General features: G+C 45.6%; 1 protein-coding gene across 3 annotated transcripts in view; it reads right to left on the bottom strand.

Moving 5' to 3' along the window:
• Positions 1-8812: 8812 nt before the first annotated feature.
• Positions 8813-21053, bottom strand: part of PBX3 (PBX homeobox 3) — a 233115-nt gene continuing 220874 nt past the window's right edge. For 2 of the 3 annotated variants that reach the window (XM_032635349.1, XM_032635350.1), the window contains exons 6-9: positions 15520-15685; positions 13927-14039; positions 13060-13149; positions 8813-10344 (exon numbers count right to left, since the gene is read on the bottom strand). In XM_032635349.1, coding sequence (XP_032491240.1) covers positions 10252-10344; positions 13060-13149; positions 13927-14039; positions 15520-15685 — 462 coding nt within the window. In that variant the 3' untranslated portion in view covers positions 8813-10251. The remainder of the gene's footprint in view (positions 10345-13059; positions 13150-13926; positions 14040-15519; positions 15686-21053) is intronic. The other variant, XM_032635351.1, reaches the window with a different exon arrangement.

Below are 21053 nucleotides of genomic sequence, written 5' to 3' on the forward strand. Positions count from 1 at the left end.
AGGAGACTGGTTAAATGAGGACCCCTCTGCCATGGAGTACCATGCCACCAACACCAAAGACTGCCTAAGTGTCTACGAAGAAAATGGAAGATGTCCAGGATGTTTTTCCTTAAAAAAAAAAAGCAAAGTTTAAAAACAATGTGTATAGAATGATGCCATATATGAGAGACAGAGAGAGAGAGAGAGAGAGAGAGTGTGTGTGTGTGTGTGTGTGTGTGTGTGATGTTTAAGGGAAAGCAAGGAAGCCAGGAGGGACTCCCTGTTTCAGGTCTGGCATGTAAAGAGCTTAGGAATTGCCACTTCATCCAAACAACAAGTAAAAAGCTGAACAAACTGAAAAAGCAACAATTCTTCTTAGAATCATCAGAGAAGTGAGGTCACAGGGCAAACTGCTACCCCCCAAACTGGAGAGATAGACAGGCAAATACAGTGAATCATAATTTACCAGAGCAGAAACCTACGCGTAGAAAACTTTGTGGTATTTTTCAGATACAACACCAAAGTTGTGATCCATGAAAGAAATAATTGATAAGCTGGACTTCGTTAAAATCTAAAATTTCTGCTCTGTGAAAGACAATGTCAACAGAATGAAAAGATAAGCCACGGTTTCAGAGAAAATATTTGGAAAACCCATGTCTGATTAAAATAAAAACCCCAATTATCCAAAATATACCAAAACTCTTGAAATTCAACAATAAGAAAATGAGCAACATGGGGCTTCCCTGGTGGTGCAGTGGTTAAGAATCCGCCTGCCACTGCAGGGGACACAGGTTCGAGCCCTGGTCCGGGAAGATCCCACATGCTGCGGAGCAACTAAGCCCATGCGCCACGACTACTGAGCCTGCACTCTAGAGCCCGCGAGCCACAACTACTGAGCCTGTGTGCCACAACTACCGAAGCCTGCGCACCTAGAGCCCGTGCTCTGCAACAAGAGAAGCCACTGCAATGAGAAGCCTGTGCACCACAAGGAAGAGTAGCCCCCGCTTGCCACAACTAGAGAAACCCCGCGTGCAGCAATGAAGACCCAATGCAGCCAAAAATAAATAAATTTATAAAAATAAAAAAATAAAACTTATACAGAAATATAAAGAGCCGGGAATGACCAAGATATTGCTGAAGCAGAACAGGGCGAGAGAACTTGCTCTATAAGCTATCAAGACCAATTGTAAAGCCAGTGCGGTACCAGCACCGAGACAGATATATACTTTAATAGCAGAAACAGAGCTATACACATAGGCGGGCACTTGATGCAGGATGGAGATGACAGTGCAGATCATTGGGGAAAAGAGAAACTTCTCAGTAAATGATGTTGGGACGATTAGACCCCCTACCTCACACCATACACAAAAAACCGTAACTAAAAAGGAAAACAGTTAGTTAATTATTCATTAAAATTAAGCATTGTACTACTATTCATTAAAACACCCTACAAATCAGTAAGACAAAGACAAGCATACAAAAATGGGTAAACAGCTTCAGCAGGCACTTCACAGAAGACTCAAATTACAGTAAACACTCATGAAAAGTGGCGCAACCTCAATAGTAAGCATGAAAATTCACATTAAAATCACAATGACATAACATCATCCAACCAGCAGGCTGCGAAAAAATTTGAAATACCAAACTTTGGCAAGAACGTGGAAGTGTAAATTGTTACAGCCCCTTTGGAAAAGAATTTGGCCTTCCCCAGTAAAGCATATACTCAATGCCAGCAGGTCCACTCCAGAGAAACTCCCGTGTGTCTGTACTAGAGGGAGCGGGGCAGCGCTTTTCCCAGGGTACCTTAGTGACCTTCCTGTGCCTCCACTTCCCCTGAGCCAGTGCTTGTGGGGAAGGGCTGATTCTCCACCACCAACCGTTCTTCCTTCTGTAAGTGGCTTCCCCAAGGCTCCCCAAATCCCCGCCTTCCCCCGCACGTCGGTACAACACGATCCCACTACTCTATTTTGCCAACTTTACTTCCCCTGTCTAACCTCTTTAGAGAAGGGTGTGGACCTCAACCTGGACCCAAAGGCAACTTTCTTCCCTCTTAGATCTCTGCTTCTTCCTCTGTGAAAGGGGGCAGTGACAGTTCATGTCCCATAGGGCGTTTGGGAGGACTCAGCGGGGGCTCGGGCAGTCACTCACTGTCCTCAGGAGGTGCCCTCTCTTCTGTCTTACCTGGACCTCCTCTTCCCCCACAGTCCCCCATCCAGCCTGTGCCTTTCTCCCAGCCTAACTCAACTCATCTCTGCAGAAGCCCTTTCCCACCTCCAGCCCATAAACATCTCTCCCTTCCCTAAGCTTCCGGTTTATCCACACATCAACACATATTTCGCAAGAGTTCACCATCCAGAAGGCATCATTTTTGGTGTTGGGGAACTGTGGGGAACTCAGCAGCCCCAGCGCCCGGTGGGGAGACCACTCAGGGAGGTGCGTAGAAGGAGAAAGGCAGGGAGATCATCCTGTAACCACCTCCCCCTCAGTAACTAGCGTGGTGCCTGGCACATAGTAGGTGCTCAATGAACAGCGGTTGCCCGTCGAACCAAACAGTTTAAATGCATTGAGACTGCCCACACTCAAACATCTAGTCTGCTGTGTGTGTGTTTCGGTGGACACACTCACGCATGTGCCCGTGAACACTGACACATTAAACCCACCTGTACACACAGACGGGCCCGATGCATGGGCCCGCTTCAGCCAGCATCCTCACGCACATGAACATTGCCTCCCGCACAAAGCTCATTTATTTTGATTTATGAATATTACAAAAATAAACCTGAGTGTCTTCTAGAGGATTCTATGATCCTGACATGGGTCCCCACAATATTGCTTTTTGCTCCTGGTTACCTGAAATTAGCAGAGTAATTCAGAATCTGCATCTTTATTTAAAAGAAAAAACTGTAGATGCAGAATTATAAAAATTTAATATGCTCCCAGGAAAATGAAAAATGAGAGGTTGTGATCTCGTCTAACACTTTCAAATGTGTTTATTAATTCATGTTTTAAATCATAAGTTTCATTCAGTGAGGGCCATGCACAGCAATAAGCCCATTTTAAAATATTAATGAATAAACAATATTTCTCTATTGAAATATAACATGCTTCTTTGAACAATGGACCACCAGTAATAAATCAAAACCAGGAGAAAATTGCATTTCATATTTAATACAAGTTGAACTCTGCCTTTTTATAAATGATATCTTTTTTGTTTAATTGGCGTCAGTTCAGATCTAGCAGATTGCTAATAAAATTCTGGATTTCCATATTTAATGATGCGTACACTTTCTGCTGAAATTTTACCAGGAAAAGAGAATCAGCCTTTTATTATCTCCTGCCATGGTGGTGAGAGGTGAGGCCAAGGCCTTAGTCCTGCCTTGAGGCCTGGGAGGGAGCAGGCCGGAGTAAGTAGATTGAAGAGACCGAATCCCACCCAGGATCCTAAGCAGCTGATACCCCCTGGCCACCTCTCTGCTGACCGGAAGTAATCATTTCAGCTAGAGGAGCCGGAGACCAGGCATGCCCTTGTGATCTGGGGTACTGCGTAACAGTAACAACGATGAGAAGGGAACCCACCCCACCCCATGGGCCAGGCATCATGAGTGCCTCAACTCATTAATCTTTACAACATCCCTACTAGGAAGGTAGGAACAAATTCTCCCCATTTCATAGATGAGGAAACTGAGGCCACACAGAGAAGGCAGTGACATGCCCAAGGTCACACACAGCTGGAAGATGGCAGAACTCGGCCTGACTCTTCACACTACCTCATGCTGCTTTGAAGGCGATGGACCACCCTGGTGGCAGAAGACCTGGGTTTTACTAACAGTGAGTGAAGGGGGATGCAAGCTGGAATTTGAGTGCAAATCATCGGCACAGGGCAAGCCGTGGACTAATAGGTAATAAGAACAGCTGACCTCAGCCCCTGCTACGTGCAGGACACTTCACCGGTACCGACTCACTCGATCCTCCCTACGATGCTGGGAGGTAGGTGCTTGACAGCAAAGGAAACAGGCACAGAGAGGTTACAGGACTTGCCCAAGGACACACAGCCGGTGCGAGGCAGAGCCCAGATTCCACCCGGGTGGTCTCACTAGAAGCATCCATTCATGAGTGCTAACTCACGGCGCTTTCCTAGCCATGGGGCCACGTAGAACCCCTGGACATCTGTTTTTGTCTCTGTGATGGGGCTAGTACCCACTTGGCTGGGCGGTGTAGCTCCCGGCAATGCACTTGGTGGGGCCCAGCTGGAAGCAGGCTCCGTGCGTGACGGCTGAGTCTGTGACTGCCGAGTCATCAGGGCTGGGGGATGATGGTCCTGCTGTCTGTCCACGGGGCTGGGTCCCCAGGCCGAGGGGCGGATGTGTTGCAGGCTGTTTATTGGCCTGAAGTGCCTGTGGACACAGCAGCCTCCCGACGGGGTCCCTGGGATCCCCGCCCACTGGGGAGAAGAGCCAATGGCTCTGACTGGGGGGAAGGGCTGGCATCTGTCTCCTTCTCTGCCCAGGTCCCGCCTTAGGCTCACCAACAGTGAGCCTGCCCAGCATGACAAGAAAGAGACCCTGACAAGACAGCCAGGCACAAAGAGCAGAAAATGTGGGTTTTGGTTTCAGACACACCCGGACTCATGTTCCATCTCCATGTGTATTTGGCCAAGTAGCTTCAGTTTCCTCATCTGTAAAGTGAAGAGAATGATAGAACCTTCCTCATGAGGCTGCTGTGAGGATTTGGAGAGATCCTGGGAAGGGAGGGAGCAAGCCTCCACGGTGGCACCTCTGACATTTCCGCTCGCCATGCCCCCTGGCCTTTGCACACGCTCTTCCCCTTGCTTGGCCCTCCCTCCTCTGATCCTCTATCCCCTACCCCCCAGCTCACTCTTTGTCTTCCCGATTCTCCTCCTGTAGGTCTCTGCTTGGACATCCAGCAGGGGAGATAAAGCCCTACACGAGGGAGAAGGAAGGGCCTAGCTCCACAGGAGGACACAGTAGTCTGGGCTCAGCCGTAAAGGACGGGCCTTCACCAAGGAGACAGGGACAGAAGGGTGTTCTGAGAAGAGAGAATGAGGAAACTGAGGCTCAGGGAGGTTAAGTCCCTCACCCAAGGTCACAAAGCTGGGCGGAGGCGGAGCCAGGATTCAAATCTGTGCCTGGGGGTGGGATCTGCTCGAACCCAGAGTGGGTCGTGTGGGCAGTGGGGCTGAAGGGCCAGGAGCCACGGCTAAGCTGCACGCAGCCTGGGACTTGGAACGGCACCCACGGGGCACAGGTACGTTTAAGGGGCGGGCCCCAGCCTTGTGCTCAGCTCTTCCCATGCATCGCGACAGCTACCTTCTCGGGTCTGTTTGCCTCCTTTAGTTACGGTGCAAGGCCCAGCCCAGCCCAAGTAGAGGGCTCTTCCTGTCCCTCACACCCAACTTTGTGATCCATAGACATGGAAAGGACCGCACACAGTCTGTGACACACGTCCTGTCCACACCACAGGACACACATACTCTGGTGGCCCAGGCAATGGAGACAGAGGTAGGAGGGCTGCAAGCTCTAAGGATTTGGGGGGCAGGGGATGATTCCCCTGGTCACGTCGCCCCAGAAAGGGACCTTACACTGGACGTTCCCTTTTATCCACTGCAAGCTCACAGGAGCCTCTTTCTGTCCCACTACAAGTGGTTGCTGAAAGTGTCACATGGGGCCTTCCCAGGGCAAACACCAGCTCTGTGGGAGATCCTGGACAGGTGATGTCATCTCCTTGAGCCCCAGGTTCCCCATCTGAAGATGGGATAATAGCACCCATGACATGGGGCTCCATAGGCGTTAAATAACATAGAAAGCACCTGGCTGAGGGCTGTTCATAGGAGATGCTCGTGAGCTGTAGCTGTCAGCCTGGAGAAGGTCCCTTTCCCGCGGCACCAATGCATACTTTACACCCCAAACACCTCCCCACCTGGAAGACTTAGCCCCAGGTCACCTTTCCCACACAGGGAGGGTGCTGCTCTCAAAGCCCGCCCTGCCCTCCTCGGCTTCCGGCCAGGGACTGGCGCCAGGCTGCCATCTGGGCCAGGGCTACAGACAAGTTCTAACCTAGTTTGCAAGGCTGCCTGGTCCACTGTCCTCAGAGGCCCCCATGCTGCCCGAGTACCTCCTGTCCGACGTGTAGCTTCTCAGGCACTTGGGCTCCAGAAAGTCCTGAAAGTGTAACCAAGCAGGACCCTGTGGGGTCTTGCCGGGACAGACTCCTCCTCACAGCCTCTGCTGTAGCTCCTCGCTGAAGGACCTAGAGAACGGTGTCTGCCACACACTTCCTGAGTTGTTTCACAGATGCTAAAACCACTACCAAATGGAAGAAATTAACTACTTGATGATCATGAGCAGGTAGCTCCCACACCTGCTGGAGCCCAAGGACTGATAATGTTAACGCCTGTGACACCACCGTTACCTCACCATCAACCAGTCGGAGAATTGCGCGTGAGTTGATCCCTTACCCTGGGATACCCCTCCCTCGCCTGGCCTTTGAAAATGCTTTGCTGAAACCCGCTGGGGAGTTGGGGCTTTTTGAGCACTAGCTGTCCTGAACTCCTTGCTTGGCGCCCTGCAATAAACGCTGCACTTCCCTTCATCACAGCCTGGTGTCAGTAGACTGGCCTTACTGTGCACAGGTCAGTGGACCCAAGTTTGGTTCGGTAACAACATAGTGTCATAGAAGCACACGTGTGCCCTTGTGCATCTAACTGGGTGCGTAGACAGGCCCTTTAGCCTGCAACTGGGTGTTCCAGGTGGTTTCCTGCTGTTATATTCTTTGACCTTGTGAACAGGGTGTGGGAGCCTCACTTTTCCAGTCTCGGGGTTCAGAAACCTACCAGCCTCGGGACTTCCCTGGTGGTGCTGTGGTTAAGAATCCGCCTGGCAAAGCACGGGACACGGGTTCCATCTCTGGTCTGGGAAGATCCCACATGCCGTGGAGCAACTAAGCCCGTGCACCACAACTACTGAGCCTGTGCTCTAGAGCCTGTGAGCCACAACTACTGAAGCCCGTGTGCCACAACTAGTGAAGCCCTCGTGCCTAGAGCCTGTGCTCTGCAACAAGAGAAGCCACCGCAATGAAAAGGCCGCACCACATCGAATAGTAGCCCCCGCTCGCCGCAACTAGAGAAAGCCCACACACAGTAACAAAGACCCAGTGCAGACAAAAATAAATTTATTTTTAAAAAATGTAAAACAAAGAAAAAAGAAACCTATCGGCCTCTCCAGCACCCTCACACTGCTTTCTGAATAAGGCCCAGGCCCAGGATCTTAGCCTCCCGAGGTCTAGGGCCTGATTTCATTGTGCTCGCGTCTAGATCCTAACCCATTGCTTGCCCCAGGAAGGGTACCTGGTGAAAATCTGTCAAATCAACACATTTCACCCAATTAGAGGGAGACCTAAGAGCCTTGGGGTCCGAGCCATGCCTCAGTTTCCTTATCTATGAAGTGAGGGTGCCACTGGCCTCTGCTAGAGAGGTACTGAAGAGCAGAAGGGGATTATATACAAGGGCCTCCCAAATTAGCTTCTAGGAAAGGAATTACTGTTTTTTTTGAGACCTCCTCTGAATAAAGCCTTATATTCACATCTTTCCCTCAACGGAAAGACGCATCGTGTGAATTTCCAGCAAACACCGGTATGTGCTTCTCTCAGTAGGCTGGCCTGAGAGGAGACCTGAGATGGTTCTTAGGAAGTGTGTGTTTCTGGACTTTAAAGATGTATCTGTGTGTGCATGTGTGTCTGGTTTCCACAGGATATTTTTGCAAAACCACATAGCATAGCGATTGTTTTATGTACAAAGATAAGAAAGGCTGACCCATAAGCTAATTGAATCATGCAAGTAACTACTTAGCCATGGGAGAGATTCCTACAGGCAGGCTGAGAGCCCTTGTGAGGGAGGACAGCTTTGGAGGGCAATCTATTTTGTAAAGTGTAACTGCCTCAGGATTAATGGGAATGGTGGCCCTAGACCTTGTTTTACAAACTGAAATAGTGAAACAGTTGGATTTATCAGAGACAATTTGCCGCAACTGATTAACATTAATCTGATTTCCTGTGAGTCAATTTCCTGGAGAGATAGTAAAGAGGCCAATTACCTGCTATTGACTTCTTTTATTACAAAGATTTAGATATTTGCGACAGATGTACATGTAAATACATGGAGTTGCTGACAATGTGAATAAAACAAAAACAATGTTTAATCTGGTTAAAGGATTTCTAGTTGGTCTTACATTTTAGAAGTTTAGTTTTCAAAGGTATGTTATGAGAAGTTGGGGCTTTTTGGTTTTTTTATGGCCTTGGAAGCTCACTCTTTTGGGACAAACTTTTGCTTGTTCTTAACCCGTATCTCACAGAAGTTATGAAAGCGAGGAAGTGAATATGACAAGACTGATAATTATTTTAAAATTATCAAACAGGTCTTTCCATCCAACAGATGCTGGATGCATCATTAAGTCAGGAGAGTGTCAGCTCCAAGGACACACACAGACCTGGGTTCCAAGCGTGGCCCTTGTTGTCCTAGGTCTTTCACCTTGTGGCATCTATTTTTATGAACTTCAGTTTCCTAATCTGTGAAAATGGGGATGATATTTTCCTTGTGGTATTCTTAGAGCGTAAGTATCAAGTGAGGACATGTGACGGTGGTCCAGGAACTGGCTGGGAGCCTGCAGAAAGTGTAGTCAGCCACTCTCAGCCTCACCTTGGTTTCTGAGTCCCTCTCTGACAGGCCACACGTTTACATGCTCAGACTGACTTCTGGGCAGGCCTTCTCTTCTGCCTGCACTGACTGGCTCACCAGGTGGGGTAAGAAATTGCATCAACATTTAATCATGAAAGCAAAAAGTTTATTCATGTTTGAAACTACATATAACTACCACGAGGAAGACTTTTTCAATCCAGGGTGTAATCCAGTTAGAAAGGAACACGAAACGTTTTTAATACATTAGAATCACCGCCACATATTATTTTCATGACTCAATCAGTTTCAGAATCGCATACAATACAAAAAGAGAGAAAGGAGAGGGGGCCCCATTACACAGGGTGAAATATACAGTACTGAATACTGAAATCTGAATGCATCACAATTAGTCATCGCTTTTTTTTTTTTTGCATGGATTAGTAACAAGATGAAGAACATTCAAAATGTTTCTCAGTATTTACAACAGTTTTACTGATCCTGTGTTAATTTAAGACCCAATGTTTCCACTCTTGGTTTTTTAAAAGTTGCAAATGCAACCCTGATTTTTCTTTTAAAAGATTACAATGTACATTACATTTTATGAAGGGAAACAAAGAGTAAATTACAAGATGCAAAAAGATAAGAAAGAGACAAACTACAGAGTGAGTATTGTTCAGAGGTAGTAAGTGAGCACTCTAAGCTACAGAACATGTTGAAATTCTATTGGTTTGTATGAGTTCGCATGAGGTAATAAAGCTGTGTTTTGATTGGTGAGATGTATAAATACTCTTTTGCTACACTATATACAACACTCCAGAGAGCAGGGCCTTTGTGAATGCCCAAGGACGTAGCAAACCTTGACAAGTCTGTGCAGCACCCAGTGCACACCATAAAACCCCAGACGGATCTCGTGGTCACCTCTATCAGCAGCAAGTATCTTCAGCTCTCAAAACAGTCTGGATCCATAATTTAATTACCGAGCAGACTCTGGGCACTGGTGCTTTCAGAGAGAGAAAAGATGCTACCGGTCTCTGATCTAATTATAACATAAGAGATCGAAACCCAAGTGTGATGAGGAAGATTCTTAAACACAACCATCATTAACAGGTAGCCAAACAGCTCCTTTATTCCAACTCCATTACTGATATGAAAGAAGGACAATCAAAGTCTGCAATGGAAATATGCAAGAAGTTCAATTTAGGTGAGGTGAGTCTTTGTATCTGCTTTAGCGATTGAGGTTTAGCATATATTGTACTTTTTACCCTTAAGGCCAAGTAATTGGCAAGTGAGAAACCATTAATGTAAAATATTGATAATAAATTATGATAAAATAGCTATAGGACTGTCAACAAGGTTAAATCTTGGCCTAATTGGATAAAGTGCTTTTTTAACATTGTGTGTTTTTAAGTATAAATACAAATGATTATGATTCCTTAAAAAACAGATTTACCAAGTTCTCTAATAAGACAAGGTTTTACAGTAAAGCTGTAGATGGTGGGCTACAAAAACGCTTTCCTTTTCCTCCTATTGCTCTGAATGCACTTATCAAGGCATGTCAGCTCAGGGAAAAGTGTTGCCAGAGATTAGTTAGAGGTATCAGAGTGCACACTTCCTGGGCCTTCTGTAGGAGAAGTCACAGAAGATGGAGTTGTTGCGTCCTGCCAGCCTCCATTAGCCTGAAAGGAGAAGCACAGTTCAACGGGTGCACGTCTACATATTAATTCTCCTCCCCAACTGAAAATACCCTGATGACAACATGAGAGCAAAGATGCATTAGCAAAATGTATTTTCTAAACCCACTTTGGCAGGAGTTTGAAGCATGTGTTAAAGTGGGATTAAATGCATGTAAAACAAACCCATCCTACCAAGTAAAGACTTGGCAATAAATCAGCACGCTGAAGGAGGGCTTCAGCTGGTCTCAAGCTGGCACGAAGCTCGGCCTTTGATTTGCTGATAAAAATCAAGTGACTTGAAGAAAAATCTTATAAGAAGCGAGCAGTGGAGAAGCTCAACGCAATGCTCTGGCAAGACCTTAGGCTCCACAAAGTATAAACTTCAACCCAGCTTAATCCTCGTTTCCATAGAGAAGAAGCCCATCCACCCCCAGGCCCCTTTTCTATACAAGACTGACAGCCAGCTACTATAACCCTTGGAAAATGAAGGCCAGAATTTCCCTCCAAATAGGATCTTGCAGAATGAAAATGCATGAACTGTGGAGGAGCACACACTATTCAAATCTGGATTCCAATTATCTGTAACTGGGGCTCCTATTCGGGATGTTGCTACCGCTCTTCACATGCCACTGGCCCTTCCTGCCTCAGACCTGCATCCGCGGTAACAGTGCTCAGAAACAAATTTGCCTTATGTCTTGGCCTATAGAGGCAATTGCTGAAATCAATGTCTGATCAGATTTCTGCCGTGGCAGACAGCTTGTCGCTACATATTTTTATGTCAGTCAAGAAGAGGGAGGTGCTGGGCTTGTGAGTTGGGGAACACTGAGTGGAAGTGACGGGGCGGGCCTTTCTGGAGAGAAGGCGAGGGTGAGCTCTCTGCCACCCAGTGCCTGCGGCACAGACCAGCCTCGTGCTGTGCTGCCCCCAGACCTATACCTCCCACACCAGTGCCAGTGAGGGGCAGAAGGTCCCCCGACTCCCTCACATCCATCTGCAACTTGTTCTACGAGTCCATCCAAAATATCTTCTTTTAGGCCTGCGCTGCTAGGCTACTGAGATTCCTCGCCCAGCCTTGGGCTGGGAATTTTTCATTCTCCCAATGTGCTGTTCTTAGGGAACCCTGTCTTCGGCTTAACTGCACAGTCCTGCATATAAAGCACCTTTCTTCCCTCTAGGTCCACAGAGAAATGGTGGGGAGGGGGGAGACAGAGGGACCAAACAACCACACAGAGATGACCAGAGCCGGAGGGAGAAGGATTTTCCAGGCTTTAGGTGTATCAGATCCAGGTTAGGAAAAAAAATAAAGCTATGGCGGTTGATCTTCAAAGCCTCAGCTGTGCAGGTTGGATGGTGACAAGCGCATGTGTGTTTGTGTGGACTCGAAGAAATCCTCTCCTCTATCTAATAGGTAAGCTGTTCTCACCACTCAGGTATGAAAATATACTTAGAAAAAGAAAATCTCTTACACAGACACAAGTCTAAAGATATTCCATCTGAAGTAAACATCATTCCTCTTTTATCCAAATTTATAAACAACAAATGTACAATATTTTTACCCAGCGTGGCAGCTGGAGGAGAGGTTGTCAGCAAGCATTCTTTTTTTCAAAATAAATTAATCCTTACTCTGGTGGTTTGAGATTATGCACCGTATTATACAACAGCGCCTTATCAAGCCTCATCAACGAAGATGGAATTCATGTCTGTAAAATGCTGCAGGCAATCACAGTTTCATATTTTATCATGTTGATAAGGACATCGCACATTCTCTGAAGCATTTCAAAACACTTAAATGAAAAAGGAGAAATGCAACTAAAAGGCTTTTTATATGGTTTGTTGTGGGTTATTACGAGTTATTTATAAACCCAAAAAGAAAGATTTGACATTTCAAATGTAGAAGATTTGAGTATTTAATGGTCCTGTTTTCCTTTTACAATTGAACATCCTCAATCACTTTCTAAATCATTAATATTTACTCTCATAGAAAGCTAAGCCTCAAAAAGGGAGACTTCTGTCTGTTTTCTTTCTGACTCTACTACCATGTGTTGGGCAGTTCGTTTCCTCCCTAGTCTGGAGTACCAGATTCTGTCCACCACTCCACCCTGGGGACCCAGTCCCCGCAGCTCCCCTTTAGGTGCTGTGAGTATGCTATTTTCCATCCATGTCGGGGGGTGGGGGGAAAGTGAAGCTCTGGTCAATTGGTTACTAAAGTTAAAATTATTTCCTCCGTACTTAACTGAGAGGCCATGGAAAATGCTGGACGTGTTTTGCACCCCACATTGACAATACAGCAAGTTACTCTTAAGAACAGGAGTCTTTGTTTAGCTTGGTTTGTTGATCTGTCTGGGGCCCTCCTCCCCTTCACCTGAGCTGTGTTTGGGAATTTTTCCTGCTGCTCGAGTCTAAGATAAATGACCTGTTTTTCACCATCTCCCTGGAACACAGCACGGCCAGTGGGAGATGGCATCTTAATGGGCTGATGCTTAAGTCTCTATTGATGACAGAATGCTAGCCACCCTGGGCCTCTGTGAGGACTTCTAATGGCATGAAGGTAACATCAGTGTTTAGGTTCATAAAATAAAAGTACACTAAAAATGCTGCCTTCCCCACCTGCCAAAAAGATGAGAAGCCAAGTAAAATGGCCATTAATTTATTTATTAGCCACTGTTTACTTGACGCTGTTCCTACAGCTCTTCAAATCTGGTTCCCCAGAGTACTCACATTTAAATTATGTGGACTGTACAGTGAGTTTCCTCCAAGGCCATCACTGTAGCCTCCCGTCTGATTGATAACATGACGGAGGGTATCCACCTAGAAGTGAGACAAAACAAAATTCATCATCCCAAATCTATTAAAACATCATTACTTACAAAAGGAAACAATTTGAATCATGTGTGCCATGAGGGTTTAGCATCTTGAATGAAAGACAAATTTATCAATCAAATGTGACTGGCAGAATTTCAACAATTCTTTGCATATTTAAACTCGCACATCTTTGTTTTTCATGCCAGCCAAACAACAACATCTTCATGGTCATGCAAACTTTGCATCTATACCAGCCAAATGAGCATGGCTGTGGGTGAAACTACTTATAAATATGTATACTGGCTCGCCCTCTCACACACGCACACACTCCCACGTGCATAAAAACAAGTAGCTGCTTTCCAGTAAGAGGATGAGAAAAAGAGGTGAACCTGGAATATACTTTAAGAACTCAGGTTTTTGTATTCTGACTTAAAAAAATAAATACAGAAATGAAACAGAGTAATATATTTTAAAAGCGTACACACACTGGCACACACAATTTTTCTGTTCTGTTTTGTCATGAAAGTAATATGCACCCAACCCCTCTCCATGAGCTCAAGCCAGAGCCGAATGCATTCACAAAGTTTATCAGGTTTGAATCATCCAAAGCCACTGTTCACTTGACTTCTCATTAAATTAAATGTTGGGGCAGATGGTAACGTCCGGAAGCACCCAGCACAGGGTCTGCACGGTGTGCAGACCACTTCCACGGGTTGAGAGTCAGGAGTTTTGAGCCCAAACCCTACCCTGCTAGAAAGGCCCCAGCTGGGGCATTTCTCCTACCTGTGATTGCACATTGGCTCCGACTTGGGACCCTTGGTAAGAATCCCCATTCAGACTCTGCATGTTCATGAACATGTCCCCAGAATTTGGGAGGTTAAAAGAACCAGAAGAACCTGGAAAGGAAAGAGTTAAGTAGCTGAATAACAGAGAGCTACACACATAATCCTCAAAGACCTAGAGGCAGGGAAAGGAGAAAAGGTACAGAAGGGAAAGGTTGTGTACAACATAAGGCATTTCTAGATCTAGGAGGACGGAGAATAACTCCAAGGAGTTAGGTCCTGTGATTCATTTTGCATCTAGGAAAGTCCTATCAATGGGGAAGCCCACATACGAAAGAAAGAGAGAATCAAAACAAACAGAAAAACACCCAGCAGCTGGCCTGGAACCATCCCCTTGTTTTCATTTATCTCCAGGACTTGGTCATTAAGTGAGCTCTTCACCATCATTAACTGTCATGGTGGACAATTACCCAGAGAAGAAACATTTTTCTCAAGCTCTTTCTAAGCCATACGCTCTGCCTAACTTTCATCAGTTTCCATGCTCCATTAAAAAGAACTTGGAAGGGGGGGCTCCCCTGGTGGCACAGTGGTTGAGAGTCCGCCTGCCGATGCAGGGGACATGGGTTCGTGCCCCGATCCGGAAAGATCCCACATGCCGCGGAGCGGCTGGGCCCGTGAGCCATGGCCGCTGAGCCTGCGCGTCCGGAGCCTGTACTCCGCAACGGGAGAGGCCACAGCAGTGGGAGGCCCGCGTACCGCAAAAAAAAAAAAAAAAGAACTTGGGGGCTGGGGGGAAGAAGACAACAAACCAAAACAAACAAAAAACCCCTCACTTTCTGAATTTTTAAAGATATATTTAAACTATCTCCTTAGAAAAGTCCCTTGATTTGCTTCTCAAGTCCATCTGTTTGGACTAGCCGCACATCTTTCATTGCTACTCAAGTTCCCTCTAATTTTAAGATGTTTCCAACTCCATCAAAAAATGCCACATAAAATCTGGCCAAAATGTATTGTATGAGCAGCCAAGGTACTGCATCCATGTGTTGAGTACCATACCCCTCACGGCTAACCACATCCCGATCAGCTAACCACGTGCTGAGCCTACCGAGTCAGCACAGGTGCTAAGGAGATGTAAGGACAGCGGACTCGACTCTGCAGCTGCATCAGGTAGAAAGCCCTACTGTCCTAACCCCAACATACCAGCTTCATTACTCACAGCAACAGGTAAATCTCCCACTTCTATTTCACTCGTTCTTTGACAGACCACTATTGATTTTAAAATGACACATGGAACAATAGAGTTAAAATAACCGTTAGTGATAGCACTTTGCTTAACTGCTGAATTAAAAACACTGCTAAGTGTGAAAGTTCCAGAATCTAACAGTACGGAGTGGCACTCACTGTGAATAGCGGGTCTACAGGCTCTGGCTATCCACTCATTCACCCACCCCAAGAACAAGTCTGCATTTTAATATAAATCTTCCTTTATAAGTCCACTGTGTCCCCAGTATGGCTCTTGTTTCCTGGTCTGTGGGACAGGGCTTTGTGGCATAAGGCTGCCTGAGCTGAGTAGGGAGAGAGCGCCCGTACGCACCAGAATTTGGCGTGGTGGGCGAGTTGGTCTGGTTGTTCTGCACGGCTGCGGCCACTGCGTGTGCAGCTGTCACGGCTGTCTTTGCAGCGTAGAGATTGGCTTCTTCCTGAAACTTGCCGATATTCTTCTTGTACCTGATTCGTTTGTTGCCAAACCAGTTGGATACCTACAAATCACAGGGATATGAGTAAGGGGAAGCGAGGTTCAAAGAGAGGAACAAAAATCAAACTTCCAATAATAACTGTAGGACACCAAAGGGAGACCTTGGAAGACACTCAATTCCTAGCCTGTGATCACACCCTGGGGATGATGCAGAATGGTGCAGAGGCTCACTTGCTCTTTTGGCAAACCTCTCAACACTCTTGGAATAAGACCACTTCTTGGAGTTGGCCCCAGTAACACTAAAATGGCTGGGAGCACTGTTCATAAAAAATAGTCAACTGGCGTATACCAATTAATATATAAATGACTAGTCCCCTGAAAAGGAGCTGAAAAACTAAAGGAAACATTTGTTAAGTTAGGTAAATAATAAGAAATGCTTGTGAAAGAATGACTTATTCTTTTGGGGTCTGGAACAATTTTGGCAGCTGTACAGTAAAATCATGTTTGGTGTGCTAAAAAGAGTAACATCAATTAATAATGGATGAAAAAACCCTTTGTCTCCTGCCTTAGAAGATACTGTATGTCTGCCAAGATGGCTGCTCAAGTTGTGCCAGTTAACATGTGAGAAGGTCACAACGTGAAAACTCAAGCAATTGCAATAAGGTCAAATGCAAATGCAGAATCAGTGGCTGATTTCATCAGGTAGAACATACTTATTTCTTTTGCAAACTACTTATGGTGCCAACCAGAGCAAACGGAAGAGATTTCTAAGGAGGATCTTGGCAACAGGCAGATTTCATCACATTTCATTGACAGCGAAACTTCAGCCCAAGACTCACTGCCTGTAGTTACATTGAGTGTTCAGGCACCTGGGAGCTGAGCTATATAAAGAAGCTAAAACCCACACAGCAATTTATGAATAGGTACCCACTTGCTATATAAAAGGCTCTGACCTCTCTTTTGTTAAAGTAACAGTTTAAAAACACTTTTTAATAATTTCTTAATAATGTGTCAAAGGGGCATGCTGCTGTGGTATCAGGCAGGGTGGGTCACTGTTTCATCCTGAACAGCCATTTAGGGACCCTGAGGGAAAATAAGGAGTGGTATAAGCCCTCCAACCCAATTTACACCAATGGGCATGCTAGTTGACCATCTCTGCCAAGTCTTTAATTGCTTTGGAAATAGAACTCTCATTCTTCAAACTATGGCACTCATCCGTTCAGGGAAAGCTAGAGAGCCCTGGCAAGGGAGCCACATGAGGAAGACAATGTTGGCCTGCAGCAGCCCACACACTGTCCCATCCTGGGGGGGGGGTCACTGTGTGACACACACACAGGGCAGCACACTAGCTAAAGACCTGTGCAGCCACCATGAACACTGGTTCAGACAGCAACAAGCCAAAACTCATCAGGAAGCAAATATGCTGCAGATCAGGCCTTCCTAGCCGTTTCTGTTCCACTATCATCCCCCCACACAACTCCCCGACCCAATGAAGGATTAGACGTGCCCCTTCCTTCCTTCATTTCAAATAGTGGGGGTAATAGTAACTATTTAATGAGCATCTCCTTTGCACTGAGCATCACACAGAGCCCTTTGCATACGTTTTCTCATGTAACAATCTTAACAATCTCCAGGACTAGGTGATTGATTGAGGTGGTCACAGGCATCACACCTGTCCCCAATCCAATGGTCTTCTCTCTCCGCAACTTGTTTGACTTCTCAGCAGCATCTGATACTTGTAATTACCTCCCCCCGACCTCTGGCTCCTTCTTAAAGTGCTTTCTTTGCACGGTTTCTGTGACATTATGCTCCTGCTTCTCCTTCCCTGACACACCAGGGTGTGTGTGTGTGTGTGTGTGTGTGTGTGTGCGCGTGCTGAGCAATCTTATCCCTATTAACGATTTCAACCATTGTCTCTGTGAATGACTCTCAGATTTCCATCTCTATCCCTAACTTCTATGAATAATTTCAGTTCTCAATTTTTAAGACATTTCCTTAGAAATGTTCTGTCACAACCTGCAACTCAACAGGTCTAAAAGAGAATTCATGTGTCCTTTAACCTGTGCCTCCGTCTCCATTTTCTCTTCATGTTCATGGCATCTCCATCGCCAGAGACGTGGTATTCGCCATGTCACAAAGTCCCTGATTCCACCGTTAGAGAGTTCTGACGGATACACAGCTCTCTATTCGGAACTAAGATCCGGTTCCCTTCCATTTCCACTCATGGGCCTTAGTTCCAGTATTTAGACTGTCACAATATTAGGCTCTCAAACAGCCCTGAGGGACCCAACTCCACTCTGCCATCGGCCTCCTCTGCCCTCCCTTCTTTCAGCCCCATGTGTGTGGGGCAGGTGCGTGGGATAACTGTGTGGGACGTGGTGGGGGAGGAAGAGTCAGGAGGGCACACAGGTGAGAAGGTGAGGAAGACCTGAGCCCGGCAGAACAGGAGTCGTGGAGAGGGCAGAGGTCATGGAAGAGGACTAGAATAGGCAGAATTTGGCCACTGACTCACTGTGGAGGCCAGGGGAGAGGGAGAAGCCGAGATGATGCTGATGTGGGGCCCAGGCCTCCAAGAGCATGGAGGCAGATGCTCTGGGAGGGATTTCCGCACCAGGAGAAGGCAGCCTCAGTGACTCTTAGGATCCATTCCCAGACCAGAATTATATGACTCTAAAAATAAAAGTTCTGAATTTAGACTGTAAGATGACCCCAAAGGCATTCGCTCTGGTTATGCTTGTTAAAGCAAGTTCTCATGGCCCCCAACTCACTTGTCACAAGCATATCCTCAGCTCAGGAGGCAGACCTAGCGGACCAGCTCACAAAAACCTCCTTCAATATATATCACTCTAGCTTGTCTGAGTAAGACTGTCAGGCCTCTGAAACAGTTAAATATTGAATGTATCTATAGTGCAAAGGGAGATATTCCTGGTTGAGAGGGAATTTGGAATTTCTTAAGCATAATTAATGAAAATTCCCCAACTCTGAATTTAGCACGAAAGGCCCATCTTAGAATTCTCTTCTTCTAAACAATTCTCTGTTGGATTCTGTACTTTGTAGTTAATATTACCTTGACAATCAGAGAAGCTATAATACATTAATGAAACCTAGCCTGGAAAATCTGATTACAGCTTTATTAACGGTTTCATAATTGAGGAATCTCTATACCATCAAAGGTCTCATCTCCAGATACGTAAGAATTCTGTGTTGATGCATAACCCTGGACCAATCAAACAACAGTCATCACTAATAAAGGTTTATTTAATTCTCACAGTAAAATTTTAATATCACCAGCAGCCTGGGGAAGCTTTAGCAAGTGGATTTGCTTGACATCAGATCGTTTCTATTCTGCTAGTCCCGATACTTCTTAATCTTTAATATCAAGGCAATTAAAATTAATGGCCACTCATCCGAAGCTACTGTGGGCAGTGTTTCCTTGACATCAATTGTTTGATGGGATTACCTAGAGGTTAAACTAACAAGCAAGGTTTAATTGGAAGCAATGAAAGAAGCAGTGATCATACGTTATGTTTAACCTGCATAACCACATCTAAATGAATATCTAAAAATGTTAAACTATTTCTCAAATTAAAATATGCACGTCACATTCTGATATCACAGATGTGGATACTGCAGCAATCAGCTATTAAGACCACACTGCTGCAACTGAGATCGGTGTAATTAATGTATAAATCGACACCTAAGTTCAGGAGTTTTTTTCACATTTCAAAATCAGATGGATACAATTGCAAAAGTCACCCAGCTGGAAGCACCAAAAGCTACAGAGCACACGTGGCCCTCTCCTACACAGGGCTCACAGTGGAGCCAGGCTGTACACACTGGCTCAAAGGAGAGCAGAGCTTGCTCTCCCTCTGAACTTGAATGGTCTGTACACTGGTCCCAGAATAGAAACACAAAGAGAAAATTGGTGGACAAAAAGGGAATATACTGTCCTGTGCTTCTCTTTCGAGCCACATATCAAGGATTCATGACTCTGGACTGTGCAGAAGGCAAAGGGCCAGGTGAGAATTTTAAGATCAGTTAAAAACAATAATAAAAACACAAGTACTGGGCTTCCCTGGTGGCGCAGTGGTTGAGAGTCCGCCTGCCGATGCAGGGGACACGGGTTTGTGCCCCGGTCCGGGAGGATCCCATGTGCCGCGGGGCGGCTGGGCCCGTGAGCCATGGCCGCTGAGCCTGCGTGTCCGGAGCCTGTGCTCCGCAACGTGAGAGGCCACAGCAGTGAGAGACCCGCGTACCGCAAAAAAACCAAAACCAAAACAACAAAAACCACGAGTACTCTCCTCCTCCTACTGAGGTTCATTGCTATCAGCTCCCAGACTGTATGCCTTTGGCAATCAGGGAAATGGGTACTGAACATTTTGCAGGCTGGTGATTTTCTGGAGCCCTTCTGCAAGGCCAAGAAGTGGCTGGAAAAGCTTCTGTTCTCTCCCAATTACTATAGCCATGCATTTCCCCTGACTCAATTCAGCTGCAGACTGCCAACTGCCTTTAAAAAGTAAAATGTTTTTCTTTCTTTTTTTAAAAAAACTATTTTACTGAAGTATAATTGATTTACAATGTTGTGTTAATTTCTGCTGTACAGCAAAGTGATTCAGTCATACATACATATATACATATATATATTCTTTCTCATATTCTTTTCTATTATGGTTTATTATGGTTCCAATATAGTTCCCTGTGCTATAGGGTAGGACCTTGTTGTTTATATATACTAGTTTGCATCTGCTGATCCCAAACTCCCAATCCTTCCCTCCCTAACCCCTCCTCTCCCTTGGCAACCACAAGTCTGTTCTCTTCATCTATGAGTCTGTTTCTGTTTCAGAGATATGTTCATTTGTGTCATATTTTAGATTCCACATATAAGTGATATCATATGGTATTTGTCTTTCTCTTTCTGACTTTGCTTAGTATGGTAATCTCTAGGTCCATCCATACTGCTGCAAATGGCATTATTTCATTCTTTCTTATGGCTGAGTAATATTCCATTGTATATATACACACCACATCTTTATCCATTTATCTGCTGATGGACATTTAGGTTGTTTCCATGTCTTGGCTATTGTAAATAGTGCTGCTATGAACATAGGGGTGCATATATCTTTTTGAATTATAGTTTTGTCTGGGTACATGCCCAGAAGTGGGACTGCTGGATCATATGGTAACACTGTTTTTATTTTTTTGAGGAACCTCCATACTGTTTTCCATAGTGGCTGCACCAATTTACATTCCCACCAACAGTGTAAGAGGGTTCCCTTTTCTCTACACCCTCTCCAACATTTGTTATTTGTAGACTTTTTAATGATGGTCACTCTGACCAGTGTGAGGTGGTACCTCATTATAGTTTTGATTTGCATTTCTTTAATAATTAGTGATGATGAGCATCTTTTCATGTGCCTATTGACCATCCATAT

Source organism: Phocoena sinus, chromosome 6 (genome assembly GCF_008692025.1).
Source record: "Phocoena sinus isolate mPhoSin1 chromosome 6, mPhoSin1.pri, whole genome shotgun sequence".
Lineage (NCBI taxonomy): Eukaryota > Metazoa > Chordata > Mammalia > Artiodactyla > Phocoenidae > Phocoena > Phocoena sinus.